Source organism: Pecten maximus, chromosome 5 (assembly GCF_902652985.1).
Source record: "Pecten maximus chromosome 5, xPecMax1.1, whole genome shotgun sequence".
NCBI classification, from domain to species: domain Eukaryota; kingdom Metazoa; phylum Mollusca; class Bivalvia; order Pectinida; family Pectinidae; genus Pecten; species Pecten maximus.
Window position 1 is genome coordinate 37,934,421 of NC_047019.1, and position 14,743 is coordinate 37,949,163.

General features: G+C 36.7%; 1 protein-coding gene across 3 annotated transcripts in view; it reads left to right on the forward strand.

The window, feature by feature from the left end:
- Nucleotides 1–14,743, forward strand: part of LOC117327972 (transmembrane protein 135-like) — a 227,312-nt gene that overhangs the window by 50,009 nt on the left and 162,560 nt on the right. For all 3 annotated transcript variants that reach the window (XM_033885239.1, XM_033885242.1, XM_033885240.1), the window contains one exon: nucleotides 14,030–14,095. In XM_033885239.1, the coding sequence (XP_033741130.1) occupies nucleotides 14,030–14,095 (66 nt within the window). The remainder of the gene's footprint in view (nucleotides 1–14,029; nucleotides 14,096–14,743) is intronic.

Consider the following 14,743-nt stretch of genomic DNA (forward strand, 5'->3'; position numbering starts at 1 on the left):
CATAGTAAAATATAAATTTAGTCATATGGAATTTAACTGGAGTTTAAATGGAAATTATGATTGACATTTACTTCGTTCGGTATGCCATTATGTAGCCTTCACTTTTCGGAACTGTAAGTTATATTTAGATTCTCTCTTTTTTTTTTTAATGTTTGAAATATCAAAATGTTGATAAATCAATTGGTGTGAAAAAACAAAAAAACCTTCGATATTAATTATAAAAAAAGAATAAGAGTTGTGTATTGACCTAGAACTATAAGGGGGTGGGGTATAGGGGTGTGTGGTATAGGGGTGTGTGGTATAGGGGGTGGGGTATAGGGGGTGGGGTATAGTGGATGGGGTATAGGGGTGGGGTATAGGGGGGTGGGGTATAGGGGTGTGTGGTATAGGGGGTGGGGTATAGGGGTGTGTGGTATAGGGGTGTGGTATAGGGGGGGTGAGGTATAGTGGATGGGGTATAGGGGGATGGGGTATAGGGGTGTGTGGTATAGGGGTGGGGTATAGGAGGTGGAGTATAGGGGTGTGTGGTATAGGGGTGTGTGGTATAGGGGGGTGGGGTATAGGGGGTGGGTATAGGGGGGTGGGGTATAGGGCCGGGGTATGGGGGGGGGGGTATAGGGGGCCGGGGTTTAGGGGTGTGTGGTATAGGGGGTGGGGTATAGGAGGGTGTGGTATATGGGGGTGGGGTATAGGGGGCCGGGGTATAGGGGGTGCGGTATAGAGGGGCGGGGTATAGGGGGCCGGGGTATAGGGTTGGTAGATGGGGGCGTTGGGGGGTTAAAGGGGGTGTTGTTAGTATCTCAGTCAATAGAGCATTAGACTAAAGAGAAGTCAGGGGGGTGAACGGTTTGATTCCTCATCCAGGGTGGTTTGATTTCTCAGGAAGCTGAAGTCACAGATGGTTTTGGTTGCTGTCGTTGTGTCCTTGTACAAGGCCTTTTATGTATATGCCCTATTGATTATAGTTTCCAGCAGGCCTCCCATCTCAGCTTCAGTGGGTAGTCATCAGCTACCACAAGGAGACTGCCGTTTTAAGATATTAGAGAGGCAATCATCAATGGTTCAAGATGTTAGGGAAAGCAAATGTTGTGAAATTTATATCAAATTAAAGTTTGAAGATTTCCCTACCAGAAAAATGATGTTATTGGATAGGTTTAAAAGCACATAAGTGCACACCAATACTCGGAAGACAGTATAACCCTGATATTTACAGTGGACTGGGGAACCCCCTCCTTTTTACACCTGGGATCCTACATCTTTTTATTTATACCAGGAGTGTATATTTTTGATTTTCAAAAATCTCAAGATTCTTGCATATAGAAAGTACCCATTTCATGTATCATTTACTCAGGAAATAGATATAACCTAAGAAACACATTCTCTTAAGGGACTTGGTTCAGGTGAAACACCAGATGATTGGCTGAATTAGTTGTGTGAGACCTTGAGATGATAAAGGGGGGGGGGGGGGGGTAATTATTTGAGTATAAAGATGTTTCTAAGAAAGCAGTCTTACTGTGTTAGTACCTATTAGTGATAATGACTAGACTTTGCCCTTGGTTTATTTCTGTATATATAGATAACTGAGGACCCAGTCTACTGTAACCTCTGTAACCTCTGTAACCTTAGCTTCTGTACCATCGTTATGTTAACAATGTTTGTTTACCTCCAAAGAATGTCTTATGTTTGTTTACCTCCAAAGAATGTCTTATGTTTGTTTACCTCCAAAGAATGTCTTATGTTTGTTTACCTCCAAAGAATGTCTTATGTTTGTTTACCTCCCAAGAATGTCTTATGTTTGTTTACCTCCAAAGAATGTCTTATGTTTGTTTACCTCCAAAGAATGTCTTATGTTTGTTTACCTCCAAAGAATGTCTTATGTTTGTTTACCTCCAAAGAATGTCTTATGTTTGTTTACCTCCAAAGAATGTCTTATGTTTGTTTACCTCCAAAGAATGTCTTATGTTTGTTTACCTCCAAAGAATGTCTTATGTTTGTTTACCTCCAAAGAATGTCTTATGTTTGTTTACCTCCAAAGAATGTCTTATGAGTATGTATTCATCAAAATCCACGTCTATAGGTAAATAGAAATGCTGTGAGGAACAGATCTGAACATACTGCAATTGAATTTTTAAAAGTACATCCTCAAGATCAACAGCACCTAGCCAATGTAACCTGTGTTACTGTAATTATCTCAGACATATATAGTGCTTCCAAGCTTTTAAGCTCTGACGATATGCATGTGCAGGCTAAACTGTACAAATACTGGTTTTTTTTGTTTGGTTTTGAATAGATCTAACCGCAGTAAACCAAGATAAACAAAAATTCTTAAAAGTTTCAATTCTTTAGATGCTTTTAAGCACTGTAATGAAAAGTGAATGATTTTTAAGTGTGTTCAATCATCACTAGGTGGTGATGATGACAGATGAACTTACAGGTGTATTTGTGGAGTGTGTTACAGAATCATCTGTCACATCAGATTAGTATCAAATGCTGTAGAATCCTTTCGGTCACTGAGAGCTAATATCAAAGAATTTTGTAATCTCCTGTTAGTGAGAGTTAATGTCTGGTGTTCAGTCTCCATCAGTGAGAGTCAGTCTCTGATGTAGAATCTTCTCCATCAGTGAGAGCCAGTCTCTGATGTTGTAGAATCGTCTCTGTCATTGAGAGTCAGTCTCTGATGTTGTAGAATCTTCTCCATCAGTGAGAGTTCGTCTCTGATGTTGTAGAATCTTCTCCATCAGTGAGAGTTCATCTCTGATGTTGTAGAATCGTATCCATCAGTGAGAGTCAGTCTCTGATGTTGAAGAATCTTCTAAGTCAGTGAGAGTCAGTCTCTGATGTTGTAGAATCTTCTCCATCAGTGAGAGTCAGTCTCTGATGTTGAAGAATCTTTTCCATCAGTGAGAGTCAGTCTCTGATGTTGTAGAATCTTCTCCATCAGTGAGAGTTCGTCTCTGATGTTGTAGAATCTTCTCCATCAGTGAGAGTCAGTCTGATGTTGTAGAATCTTCTAAGTCAGTGAGAGTCAGTCTCTGATGTTGTAGAATCTTCTCCATCATTTAGAGTCAGTCTCTGATGTTGTAGAATCTTCTCCATCAGTGAGAGTCAGTCTGATGTTGTAGAATCTTCTCCATCAGTGAGAGTCAGTCTCTGATGTTGAAGAATCGTATCCATCATTGAGAGTCAGTCTCTGATGTTGTAGAATCTTCTCCATCAGTGAGAGTCAGTCTCTGATGTTGTAGAATCGTCTCCATCAGTGAGAGTCAGTCTCTGATGCTGTAGAATCGTCTCCGTCATTGAGAGCCAGTCTCTGATGTTGTAGAATCGTCTCTGTCATTGAGAGTCAGTCTCTGATGTTGTAGAATCGTCTCCATCAGTGAGAGTCAGTCTCTGATGTTGAAGAATCGTCTCCATCAGTGAGAGTCAGTCTCTGATGTTGTAGAATCGTCTCCATCAGTGAGAGTCAGTCTCTGATGTTGTAGAATCTTCTCCATCAGTGAGAGTCAGTCTCTGATGCTGTAGAATCTTCTCCGTCATTGAGAGCCAGTCTCTGATGTTGTAGAATCGTCTCTGTCATTGAGAGTCAGTCTCTGATGTTGTAGAATCGTCTCCATCAGTGAGAGTCAGTCTCTGATGTTGAAGAATCGTCTCCATCAGTGAGAGTCAGTCTCTGATGTTGTAGAATCTTCTCCATCAGTGAGAGTCATGTCTCTGATGCTGTAGAATCTTCTCCGTCATTGAGAGCCAGTCTCTGATGTTGTAGAATCGTCTCTGTCATTGAGAGTCAGTCTCTGATGTTGTAGAATCGTCTCCATCAGTGAGAGTCAGTCTCTGATGTTGTAGAATCGTCTGTCATTGAGAGTCAGTCTCTGATATTGTAGAATCTTCTCCATCAGTGAGAGTCGGTCTCTGATGTTGAAGAATCGTCTCCATCATTGAGAGTCATGCTGCAGTCTCTGATGTTGTAGAATCTTCTCCACCAGTGAGAGTCAGTCTCTGATGCTGTAGAATCGTCTCCATCAGTGAGAGTCAGTCTCTGATGTTGTAGAATCTTCTCCATCAGTGAGAGTCAGTCTCTGATGTTGTAGAATCGTCTGTCATTGAGAGTCAGTCTCTGATGTTGTAGAATCTTCTCCGTCAGTGAGAGCCAGTCTGATGTTGTAGAATCTTCTCCGTCAGTGAGAGTCAGTCTCTGATGTCAAAAGGAACGGTCAGCTTATGCCATGACACAGCGTCTGTCATCCTTCATCCATCAACTTTACACTTCATCTTCTCCTATATAAATGAAAGAATTTTGTCCCTCTTTAGTCTGAAGCATCTTTCGGTGAAAGGGATCCAATTTTGTATAAATGGTGGGTCCTTGCCTTGCAGAAAGGGGTGGGGTCAGATATTGGAAATAAAGCAAATTCTTCAAAATCCTTTCTCTGTAGAAATGTGTTTTCCCATGCTCACTGCCATATCCAGGTGAATGATACGGCCCTCGTAGCCTCTTGTTGATTCTTCTTAGACATCTCTGAACCATTTTAATGTCCAATTGTGAAACAGAATTGTAAACTATATGGTCACGACCACCTAGATCTAGGCCTGAAGAGTAGGGCAATAAGGGGTCCGATTGACTTATATTTAAAAAATCTTCCTCTCAAGACCCAAATACGATAGAACTTAAGGTAGTTTCCCAAAATAGTGATTTCCTTGACCCTTTTCCATCTGGGGATGGGTATACTTTACTTGAGTTTATATAGGGAAGTCACTTTGTTTTAGCATGATTTGTTTAATTTCCTTTTGAATCAATTTAAATTTGATGAGAATTATCAGCCATGCAATATGGCAGTTAGATGGTATGCACCTGTTAACCCTGACTGACCCCAGGAGCTGATTGGTGGAGCAAAATGGTAAAGTTTGAGGGAATTCTGAAAGTCTTCTTAACACACAGCTATGATAGAATCAATACTCTTCATATACATTGAAGGGTCTTAAGAAGCTTTCCCAAAATTGTGAATTTCAAGACATTTCATTTGCCCCAAGGGGAGGGGGTAAGTTTTACAATTTATTCAGGGAAATCACTTTTTACATTTTTGACTATCATTTAAAATATAAAACTTATAACAATTATTGTCAAAAAATAAAACAACATGTAATATAGAGAGGTAATTGCTTGTGTAAACTTAACTTGACATGTTCTTAAAATGATGACAACATGCTTCAGTATTCATGAGAAAATACAACATTATATTATAAAAAGGAATAACTCACGAGATTGATGATGGATTTAATTTTAAATGTGTACACAGCAAAGAAAACAGTATAATGTCTTCACCAGAAAGACAACAACAAATGTCACCAAGATATGCTGCCACTGTTACATATGACGAAGGTAATGAGCATTGTCTGTTCCTATGTAATCCTCTCTATGTTTCACTTGTTTGACTGGTGGGACCGCTGGCTTAAAAAACTTCGGTTTGACATGAATATTCATTGTTTTATTGACCAATCAAAATGCTTCTAATTAATGAAGCTCGATCTTCTTTGTCTTTAAAAAAGAAAGGTATTTCTCACATACTTCACAAGGTTATCCGGCGGTTGCTAGGGAAAACATGAATCAATCTCACACAGGGTGGGTAAAGACATCCGGCACATGCTATATGACGCTACTCACAATAATGTAACGTCATCATTTTAGGTTGAGTAACCAAGTTGTGAATGATGACGTCATCAATTTTGACGCACATTCCTAGAAGTATTGAAGATGGCACTTCATAAAAACTAACATTTGCTTGCAAGTATTTGAGAAAAATAATCAAAAAAAGGTCTGTTCCTCGAACAAGGATATCTTAACCCTCCTGTAAGAGTTTGGCTGGCCAGCACTCTGCAAGCCTCGTGCTGATTGGCCAAACTCTTACACTTGGGTTGAGATATCCCTGTCCACGGAACAGACCCATGTTAGATTATATTCATGAAGATGGCTACCCCTGGTTGCCCCTATGTGTTGGCATGGTTTGTTTTCTGACATCTTGCCGAACAAACCAAATAACATGTAGAACAATGTTTCTGATTGATAAGATTTTCCATAACCATTTTCTACCGAACCAATCAGGTTACTGGATTTGAGATATGATTAACTCATGAATACCAGGAGTTTTGTACCAGTGCCCGCGTGATCAATCGGAGCTATATGAAGACAGATCACATGGGGTACTGACGATCAGTAATGAGAGGAAATACAAATTTTGAAAGGTTATTGTAGATCAGAGGAGCCAAAGGTCATTATTAAAAGAAAGTGATCAGAGGTACCAGAGGTTATTGAAGGTCAAAGGAACCAAAGGTTATTGAAGGTCAGGGGAACCACAGGGTATTGAAGGTCTGGGTTAAAATGGTTATTGAAGGTGAGAGGTATCAAAGATTATTGAAGGTCATGCAGGGTTAGAAATGATTATTGAAGGTCAGAGGTATCAAAGGTTATTGAAGGTCAGATGTAACAGAGGTTATTGAAGGTCAGATGTATCAAAAGTTATTGAAGGTCAGAGGTATCAAAGGTTATTGAAGGTCAGAGGTATCAAAGGTTATTGAAGGTCAGAGGAACAAATGGTTATTGAAGGTCAGAGGTATCAAAAAGGTTATATAAGGTCAGAGATACCAGAGATTTTTGAAGGTCAGAGGCATCAAAGGTTATATTGTAGGCCAGAGGAGCCAAGGGTCATTGGAGTTCAAAGGTAACAAAGGTTATTGAAGGTCAGAGGTACGAAAGGTTATTATTAAAAAAAAGTGGTCATCGATACATATAAAGGTACATAATGTACCTGAGAGACCATTGAAGGTCAGGGTTAAAAATGGTTATTGAAGGTGAGCGGTATAAAAGGTTATTGAAGGTCAGAGGTACCAAATGCTTTTGAAGGTCAGAGGTACCAAAGGCTATTGAAGGTCAGAGTTAACATTGGTTATTGAAGGTCAGAGGTACCAAAAGTTATTGGTCAGAGGAGCAAAAGGTCATTATTAAAAAGAATTGGTCCGAGGTACCAGAGATTATTGAAGGTGAGAGGAACCAAAGGTTATTGAAGGTCAGATGTACCAGAGGTTATTTTCGTCAGAAATTTAGCTTATGCCAGTGTAGGTAAAAGTTACCAAAGGCCTGTATTTTATGCATTGAAGGTTTGATGCATAAAAGGTCAATATTGTAAAAAGAAAAACCTAAACAATTTCATATATGTACCTACCATATTATACCCGTTATACTGCACTATAAGTTGAATGAATTGCTGCATCTATAACACAAACAATAAAACAGTATATAACAAAGCATCAGTTTATACAACCATAGTTCTAAGAGCTAAAAGAATGAAATATGAATACCACTAAAATAGGTTAGCTTGCACAAAAACAGTGACAAAATTAAATGTAGAGCTGTTCTGTGAGATTTCTTATCGGATCTCTTTAGATGATCAAGATAAGATATGGTTCACTATTTGTTAATGTCATGGAACCTTTGCTATAACTTTGTCATTAATACATGTCTCAGAACAGTTGTTTGTGATTATCAGTACAATGTTGCTGCTGAGCATGTCCTCCTGTGATCAGTAATCTCCAGGGCTTGGCCAGCTATGTGTCATGTCACTAGGGTATCTTATTGTTTTTTGAGTGTATTTCTTTTGTGTGTCAGAAGTGTTACATATGCCACCGAGCAGTAGTTTTCTTTTCCAGAGTTTTGATAAATGTTGAGGGAGATTTTCTGGGCTGTTGAGAGAAACATGGCAGCCAGCCCATTATCATTAATCAAGGGCAGATAATGAGGAAGTAGAACATGTGAGTTTCATCACTGCCAGTGCAATATGTTTGTTCCGATCTGATTGGATAATAGATTTGTGACAGGTGGCGCCACCTGTATCAGAATCTCCAGCCTCCCTACCATTATGGGGACGGTTCTCTAACAGCTGGTCCTCCGTATGGTACATATGAGGTGTCAAAAACGACCTCACTAACATATTTCAGTGGCTTTGAAGTCAAGATAGGTCACCCACTTGATCGTTACAGCGACTGTGTGCCATTTCTCAAAACCTCCAAGCCATCTTGTATGGTCAGAAAGACAAATGTTTTCCATCTTTCAGTGTTCATGAATGAGATTTTAGAAAATAGAAATAGTTCAAATAGTTTACCACAGAATGCCAACAATTCAACTGCAGATTTTTTCACCCAATGTTCTATATTGAGGTTTCATTGATGTGTATATGAAACATTTGCTGCTGAGAATCAGATTTTATTATAATGTTTAAAGTAAGCTTGTTATTGTTTAGTTATTTGGTGATTTCTACCCACTCCAATAATTATGATCCTCATACACTGCATGAACACTAAATCATGTTTTGAAGTTATCTCTATATTTAAAAAAAAACAAAAACCTTTCTTTTCTTTTGAAAGAAATGCCTATGTACAGAGATTTGGAGTTACTTTGACAAGCCTTGGTTAGTTACAAGTTGAAATTTCCATGGGTAGAATTTCTGTATCCCAAACAACTGGCCTACATGCATGTATACATGGGGAAAATGATTTCTTCATGGTTGCCCGGCAGAAAACCAGTTTGTATATATACAGTCAAACTTTGATGTTTCGAAGTTCAAGGGACTTTGAATTTTTTATGGTTGACAATAGAAACAGCAGGACTTTGAATTGTTCATGGTAGACAACAGAAACAGCAGGACTTTGAATTGTTCATGGTTGACAATAGAAACAGCAGGTCTTTGAATCGTTCATGGTTGACAATAGAAACAGTGGAACTTCGAATTGCTCATGGTTGACAATAGAAACAGCAGGACTTTGAATCGTTCATGGTTGACAATAGAAACTGCGGAACTTCGAATTGTTCATGGTTGACAATAGAAACAGCAGGACTTTGAATTGTTCATGGTTGACAATAGAAACAGCGGAACTTCAAATTGTTCATGGTTGACAATAGAAACAGCAGGACTTTGAATTGTTAATGGTTGACAATAGAAACAACAGAACTTCGAATTGTTCATGGTTGACAATAGAAACAGCGGAACTTTGAATTGTTCATGGTAGACAATAGAAACAGCAGGACTTTGAATTGTTCATGGTTGACAATTATCGTCACCTGTCAGGCTCACATTGAAAAGGTAATTTACCTAAAGTGCAACAAAATAAAGAGTACTTTTCATCAAATAAGCGTTTTATTAATCGAACAAACTATGTATCATTTACAAAACAATGATATCATGTTTCACAGATAAATCTAAAGCAGTACAATGCACACTTACGTTGATGTTTTACTGCTGAAGACATGTGTTTACGTTATGTGCATATATAAAATGCAGAATGCTGATCGAACATATACATAAGGAACTGCATGATTGAATGACATATAATCAATTTACTCACCGACCACTGATTTCAATGGTGGGGGCGATCATTATCAACGACTACCGGTATGTTCAGAGTGGTTATATGGCTTCTAAATACTCAATTATAATCTATAAATTTGGCCTGATTATTAATTAACCCCATGATCCGGAGTAGACAACATACGGAGTAGACAACATACGCTATCATAATCCCTATTGTCAGTCCAGCTGTTTTTGGAGAGGTATGAAATCTTGCCACGAGGGTCACGACAAACACCTGTCCAGTGGTCAGTACATGTAAATTTTTTGTTGGAATCTTGAGATGTCAATTACCTATAATATCATAGCTAACGATCCATGAAAAAACTTTGATTTGTAAAAATTCACATCATACATAGGTTTGTTAGTAGCGTTATATAGTGATACAATTTGAGACCCAATAAAAAGTTCAATACAGCGAGAAAATGAAATCAATAAAGTTTGAATCATAGAGGTTTGACTGTAATTGTAAATTAATTTGAAAATTGTCTACAGTGGACCACTCTGTAATGTAAAGTAGGAACTGTAGTAATATGTTATCCTGAAACGTTCTAGTATATTGCTGGAACAGTTTGTATTATATGTTACTGTCCATCCACTTGTGTGTCAGCTACTTGTCCATGCCATAATTAAAAAACTCTAGAAGCAATTAAAACAATATGTGTAATTGCTTTTTGGAAAACTTACCAGGTCTTGTGCCCGAGCAATACAGAATTATTGTCCTTAGTTAATTTCTGATAAAGCAAATTGTTTAGCTAGTAAACATGTATAAGGATAAAACGTTCACATTTCTGTTCTGGAATGAAATCAAAGTACTGTAAGTACTGTAAACGAACATTTTTGTTTAATGCAAAATCAGTAATATTATAAGTTTAAAGTTGATAAATTGACTGATATTGATTTACGAATTAATTACAAATAATTTGAAATGTTTGGAGCTGTTCTGATATGATTGTAGACATGTTTCTGTAATGTCCTAATGGAAACTTGAAGTATGTTGATCTATCTTGGATGGATAAAAATAAAATATGTCTTCTTTTTTTTTCGGAAGGTATCATCAATTATAATACAGTCGGGACTCTGTGACTTTTTTGATGCCAACTTCTAATATGCACTCAATTAAGGCTAGTTCCATCGTAAGTTAGGCATATTTCAACTTAATATGATGAAATACACATAAAGAATTACTGAGAACAAAAACAGCTGCTAATCAAGGCCTGAATTAGGAATGTATCGTATTGAAACTGTACTCAAGCATGTATGGTACTTCAAAATAAAAACTTGAGTCCTTTTGTTCAGGAATCATTTGATGTTAATAAATCTTATGTGATAAATATGTGATAATGTGATAAAGGATATCAACCAGATAGAGACTGTATCTTCATCGAATAATTCAGCTAACCGGAAAAGAAAACTTCAAGCTTTGTTTTCAACTTCAAACCTGATCACAATGATTACAGAAGTCAATTCGATGGGACGACACATTCCCTATTTATTGTCCCTTTCCGATGTTGATCATCCAATCATACCTAACCACACAGTTCAGCAATGTAATCACACAAATCACACATTTATGTGGAGAGAACACTTTTGGGGGTGTTATAAGATTCCATAACTGTATATGCAAGTTTGTGAAGCATTCCATATCTATATCTATATATATGTGTGTATTTACATATATCAAAATTGGAATGATACAGAGGAGATTTGCAACAAGTTCACCTTCGGTCATGGGAGGTTTATGTAAAATGTCATATTTAATTAGGAATTTTGAGAATATATTTAAGAAGATCTATTCTGTACTTTTTACAATGATAATAAAATCAAATTAAAAAAAATTGGTTGGGGGAACAGACTTATATTGACTTGGAATTACCAAAACAGAGAAAAATAGGGCTTAAATTGGCATTATTTTCAGAGAATGGACACAAATATATGTTCTCCAATGTCCAAGTATTTTAGATTAATTTTTTAATCATTCGCTATTCACGGCCTGATTGCTGTCATAGTTGAATTACCAAAATGGATTCGAAATTAATATTTTTAAAAGAGAATGATCTATGACTTGAATATTTCATGAAAATAATTTAATACATCGTTTATTCGCTTCATTCAGATCCTCAGACACCGCATAATTTGTGAAGTCAAATAGAAATATAGATATGAGCCATTTTGTTACTGTTTTACTGCTCACACAAGTAAGCACTAGATGTAGGCAATAAGTATGTGTACCGCTATCTACTGGCATGACTTTGAGTACAGTAGACTACACTGGCTTTGTGGATATTGACAGGCTAGCATATATTTACATACTAATTCAATTTTAGAATTGTAATTGAAATCTTGTGACTGTTATACAGCATGGCACAAATAGTCATCTGAAAAATTATTTAAGGAAAATATTAAGTCATTGCCTTGACTTCAATTTTCAATTTATCAATTCATTGATTACTCCGTGTTTGAAGTATGAGGTAATGAGAATTTTAAGTCTTGATCATGACTTATAATGAAAATTCAAAATTTACAAATTATTAAAATGAATTTGTTTAAGAAATAACACAAGTTCCACAGCAATATTATATAGAGAATCAATCACAATATTTCAGAAGTTATAAAACTACAAATAACATTAAACCTGAATATCAAATTAAGTGAATATCATATTTATAAGTATTATTGCATTTATTTTTAGATAACCCGGATTTCTGTTTTTCGGCTCTTTATTTTTTTACTCACGCCTTACGCAATCAGATTGATGACAATCTGAATGCAAAATAGCGTGGATTTAAAAAATTAATTCAAACACTTCAAGGTCATTTAAAACCCTCATCTTTTAGAAATTTCTAAGTTGTATTTCAAAGAATAATATTTTGGGTCCATTCTCTTAAAAAAACGGACAATTTAAGGTGAACTTAACACCGTTTCAGTAGTTCGTCACAATCGAAAATTTGGTCGTGAATTCGGTATTTTGCTAATTATTTACAAAATACTTCCAGGTAAATGAATAAAAGATATTTTTCATATGACCTCTATACACACTAAAGATTACTATATTGGGTTCACTCTCTCGTAAAAATATCGATTTCGGGTCTACTTTCGGCCATTTCGGTAATTCAACTCTGACGACAATCGGACCGCGAATTGCGAATGATTAAAAAATTAATTTAAAATACTTCTCGGTCAGATAAACCCCTAATATTTTACATATGATACAGTTGGGCATTGAAGAACATATATTTGGGTCAATTCTCTGAAAATAATGCCAACTTAAGCCCCATATTTCTTCGTTTTGGTATTTCGAAGTCCGTTTCAGCAGAGACTGATATACAAGTTTCTGGTTTCAGTAAATATATGAACAGACGAGTGGTTTGGTATTCTCGTCTTTGCCGAAATAAAAACAAGCTATATTATTGTAGCCTTAATTTAGCTCCTCAGCATCCGCCATGATACAATGTATCGTCTCAATTGTCGTTTTTGATATATTTCTTTCTCTTAATTACAGAAATACACACCTTGTTGATAATGATGTAGCATTCTAGTAAATATATTTTACACATTAAGTAAAATTGCGGACATATTTGCAGATCTATGTTATAATGTCAGCCATTTTGGAATGAACACGGAAGGGCAAAAATATCAAAACCCTGAGATGAATGCGCCTGCGTAATGGTTGTTTACCTAAATATATTGACCTGGAGTTGATTAGCAAAGTTCATGTTCATTTAGTCTTTACATTTCGCTAGCGTTATACATTTCTCAAATCGTATGCATCTTGAAAACATCTACTGAATATGTTTCAACATTTTCGGTAAAACTACTATATAAAACGAGGATGTTTTTGCAAGTAAATAATTTGAAGCGTAAGGCCATGGCGGCAGCCATATTTCATTGAATTAGGAAGAAGGTGGCGTTGTGGTGAATGTGGTTACCAAATATGGTTATATTTCTCAGTCTAGTTCTTGATTGCAATAACCGAACATTAATGTTCGTTTAAAAAGAATCACCGTCAAAATTAAATATTTACCTCTCTATAGCTTTGCCACTATATGACCTCACCAACTGTAGATGGCATTACCAACTCATAACTGCCAACTGGTGTATGAATATACATTTGTGGCCTCTGCAAAATAAAAGAATTTAAAATAAAAGTTCTGCCTTAGAAAATTTAACAAATGTAATATATATTATCGGCATGTTTGTATGTATTAAATATTAGTATTACATTGAATATTCTGGTCGTGTATTCTATTGTACCACACACTATTTTTTTAAGTGGGAGAAGACTAGATGGCCGTCAACAGGACTTGTAGACAATAAAAGCGGGAAAATTTGAAGTCCATATTGAATTGAATAGAGGAATGGGGTTTCAAAATCACAAGTGATAGATATAAGCATTGGATTGCTTCAGTTGGCGTTCTCAGACTTATGATTACCAGCTGGAAAAAGGCAAATTTTACATGAAGTGCTAGTGCGCTTCATTAATAATTCCATTTATGCCAACTGGAAGCAGTTCAATGCTGAAATGAAGTCCATATATCGGGATCCTGGGACCTTTTATAGCCATTCCAAATCCTATGGGGCCAGTGTTGTTAATATAACGATGTTATGTGACTAATATTACTGTTGTTTATATCACACAGGCCACAGAGACATTCTACAGGATGGCTGTGTCCAGAGGATGGGTTGGCTCTCTACCACACGGGGAGGTAGGTCACATCTCATGTTTTAGACTTGTTAAATTGTTGGAGTTCCCATAAGGAAGATTGCATGTATTGAAAGTTTCTTACTTGAAAGAATATTTTTAGACCTGCATTTGACAAACTTTTACCTTAAAACTACGTAATTTAAATTGTTCTTTTTTGTTGAGCAGTTGGGCTTGATAATTTTGAACACTGAAGTTTTACTGATATTTTATGTAAAAGTTCAGGGCCCAAAATCAGGAGTGTGCCTGGGAGGGATGGCTAGTATATCATGTAAAATTGTCACTTTAACATAGAGTTTGAACTCTGTATAGGTTGGATATTGGCAAGTTTGCTGTGTGAACTATGATTTGATTGGCTGAGAGAGTATATCTGATCTGGAAGTCCTGATTAGCTAAGGCAATATAACTGGTCTGGAGGTCCTGATTGGCTAAGACAGTATATCTGATCTTGAAGTCCTGATTGGCTTAGACATTAAATCTGATCTGGAATTCCTGATTGGCTAAGACAGTATATCTCTGATCTGGAAGTCCTGATTGGCTAAGACAGTATATCTCTGATCTGGAAGTCCTGATTGGCTAAGACAGTATATCTGATTTGGAAGTCCAGATTGGCTTAGACATTATATCTGATCTGGAATTCCTGCTTGGCTAA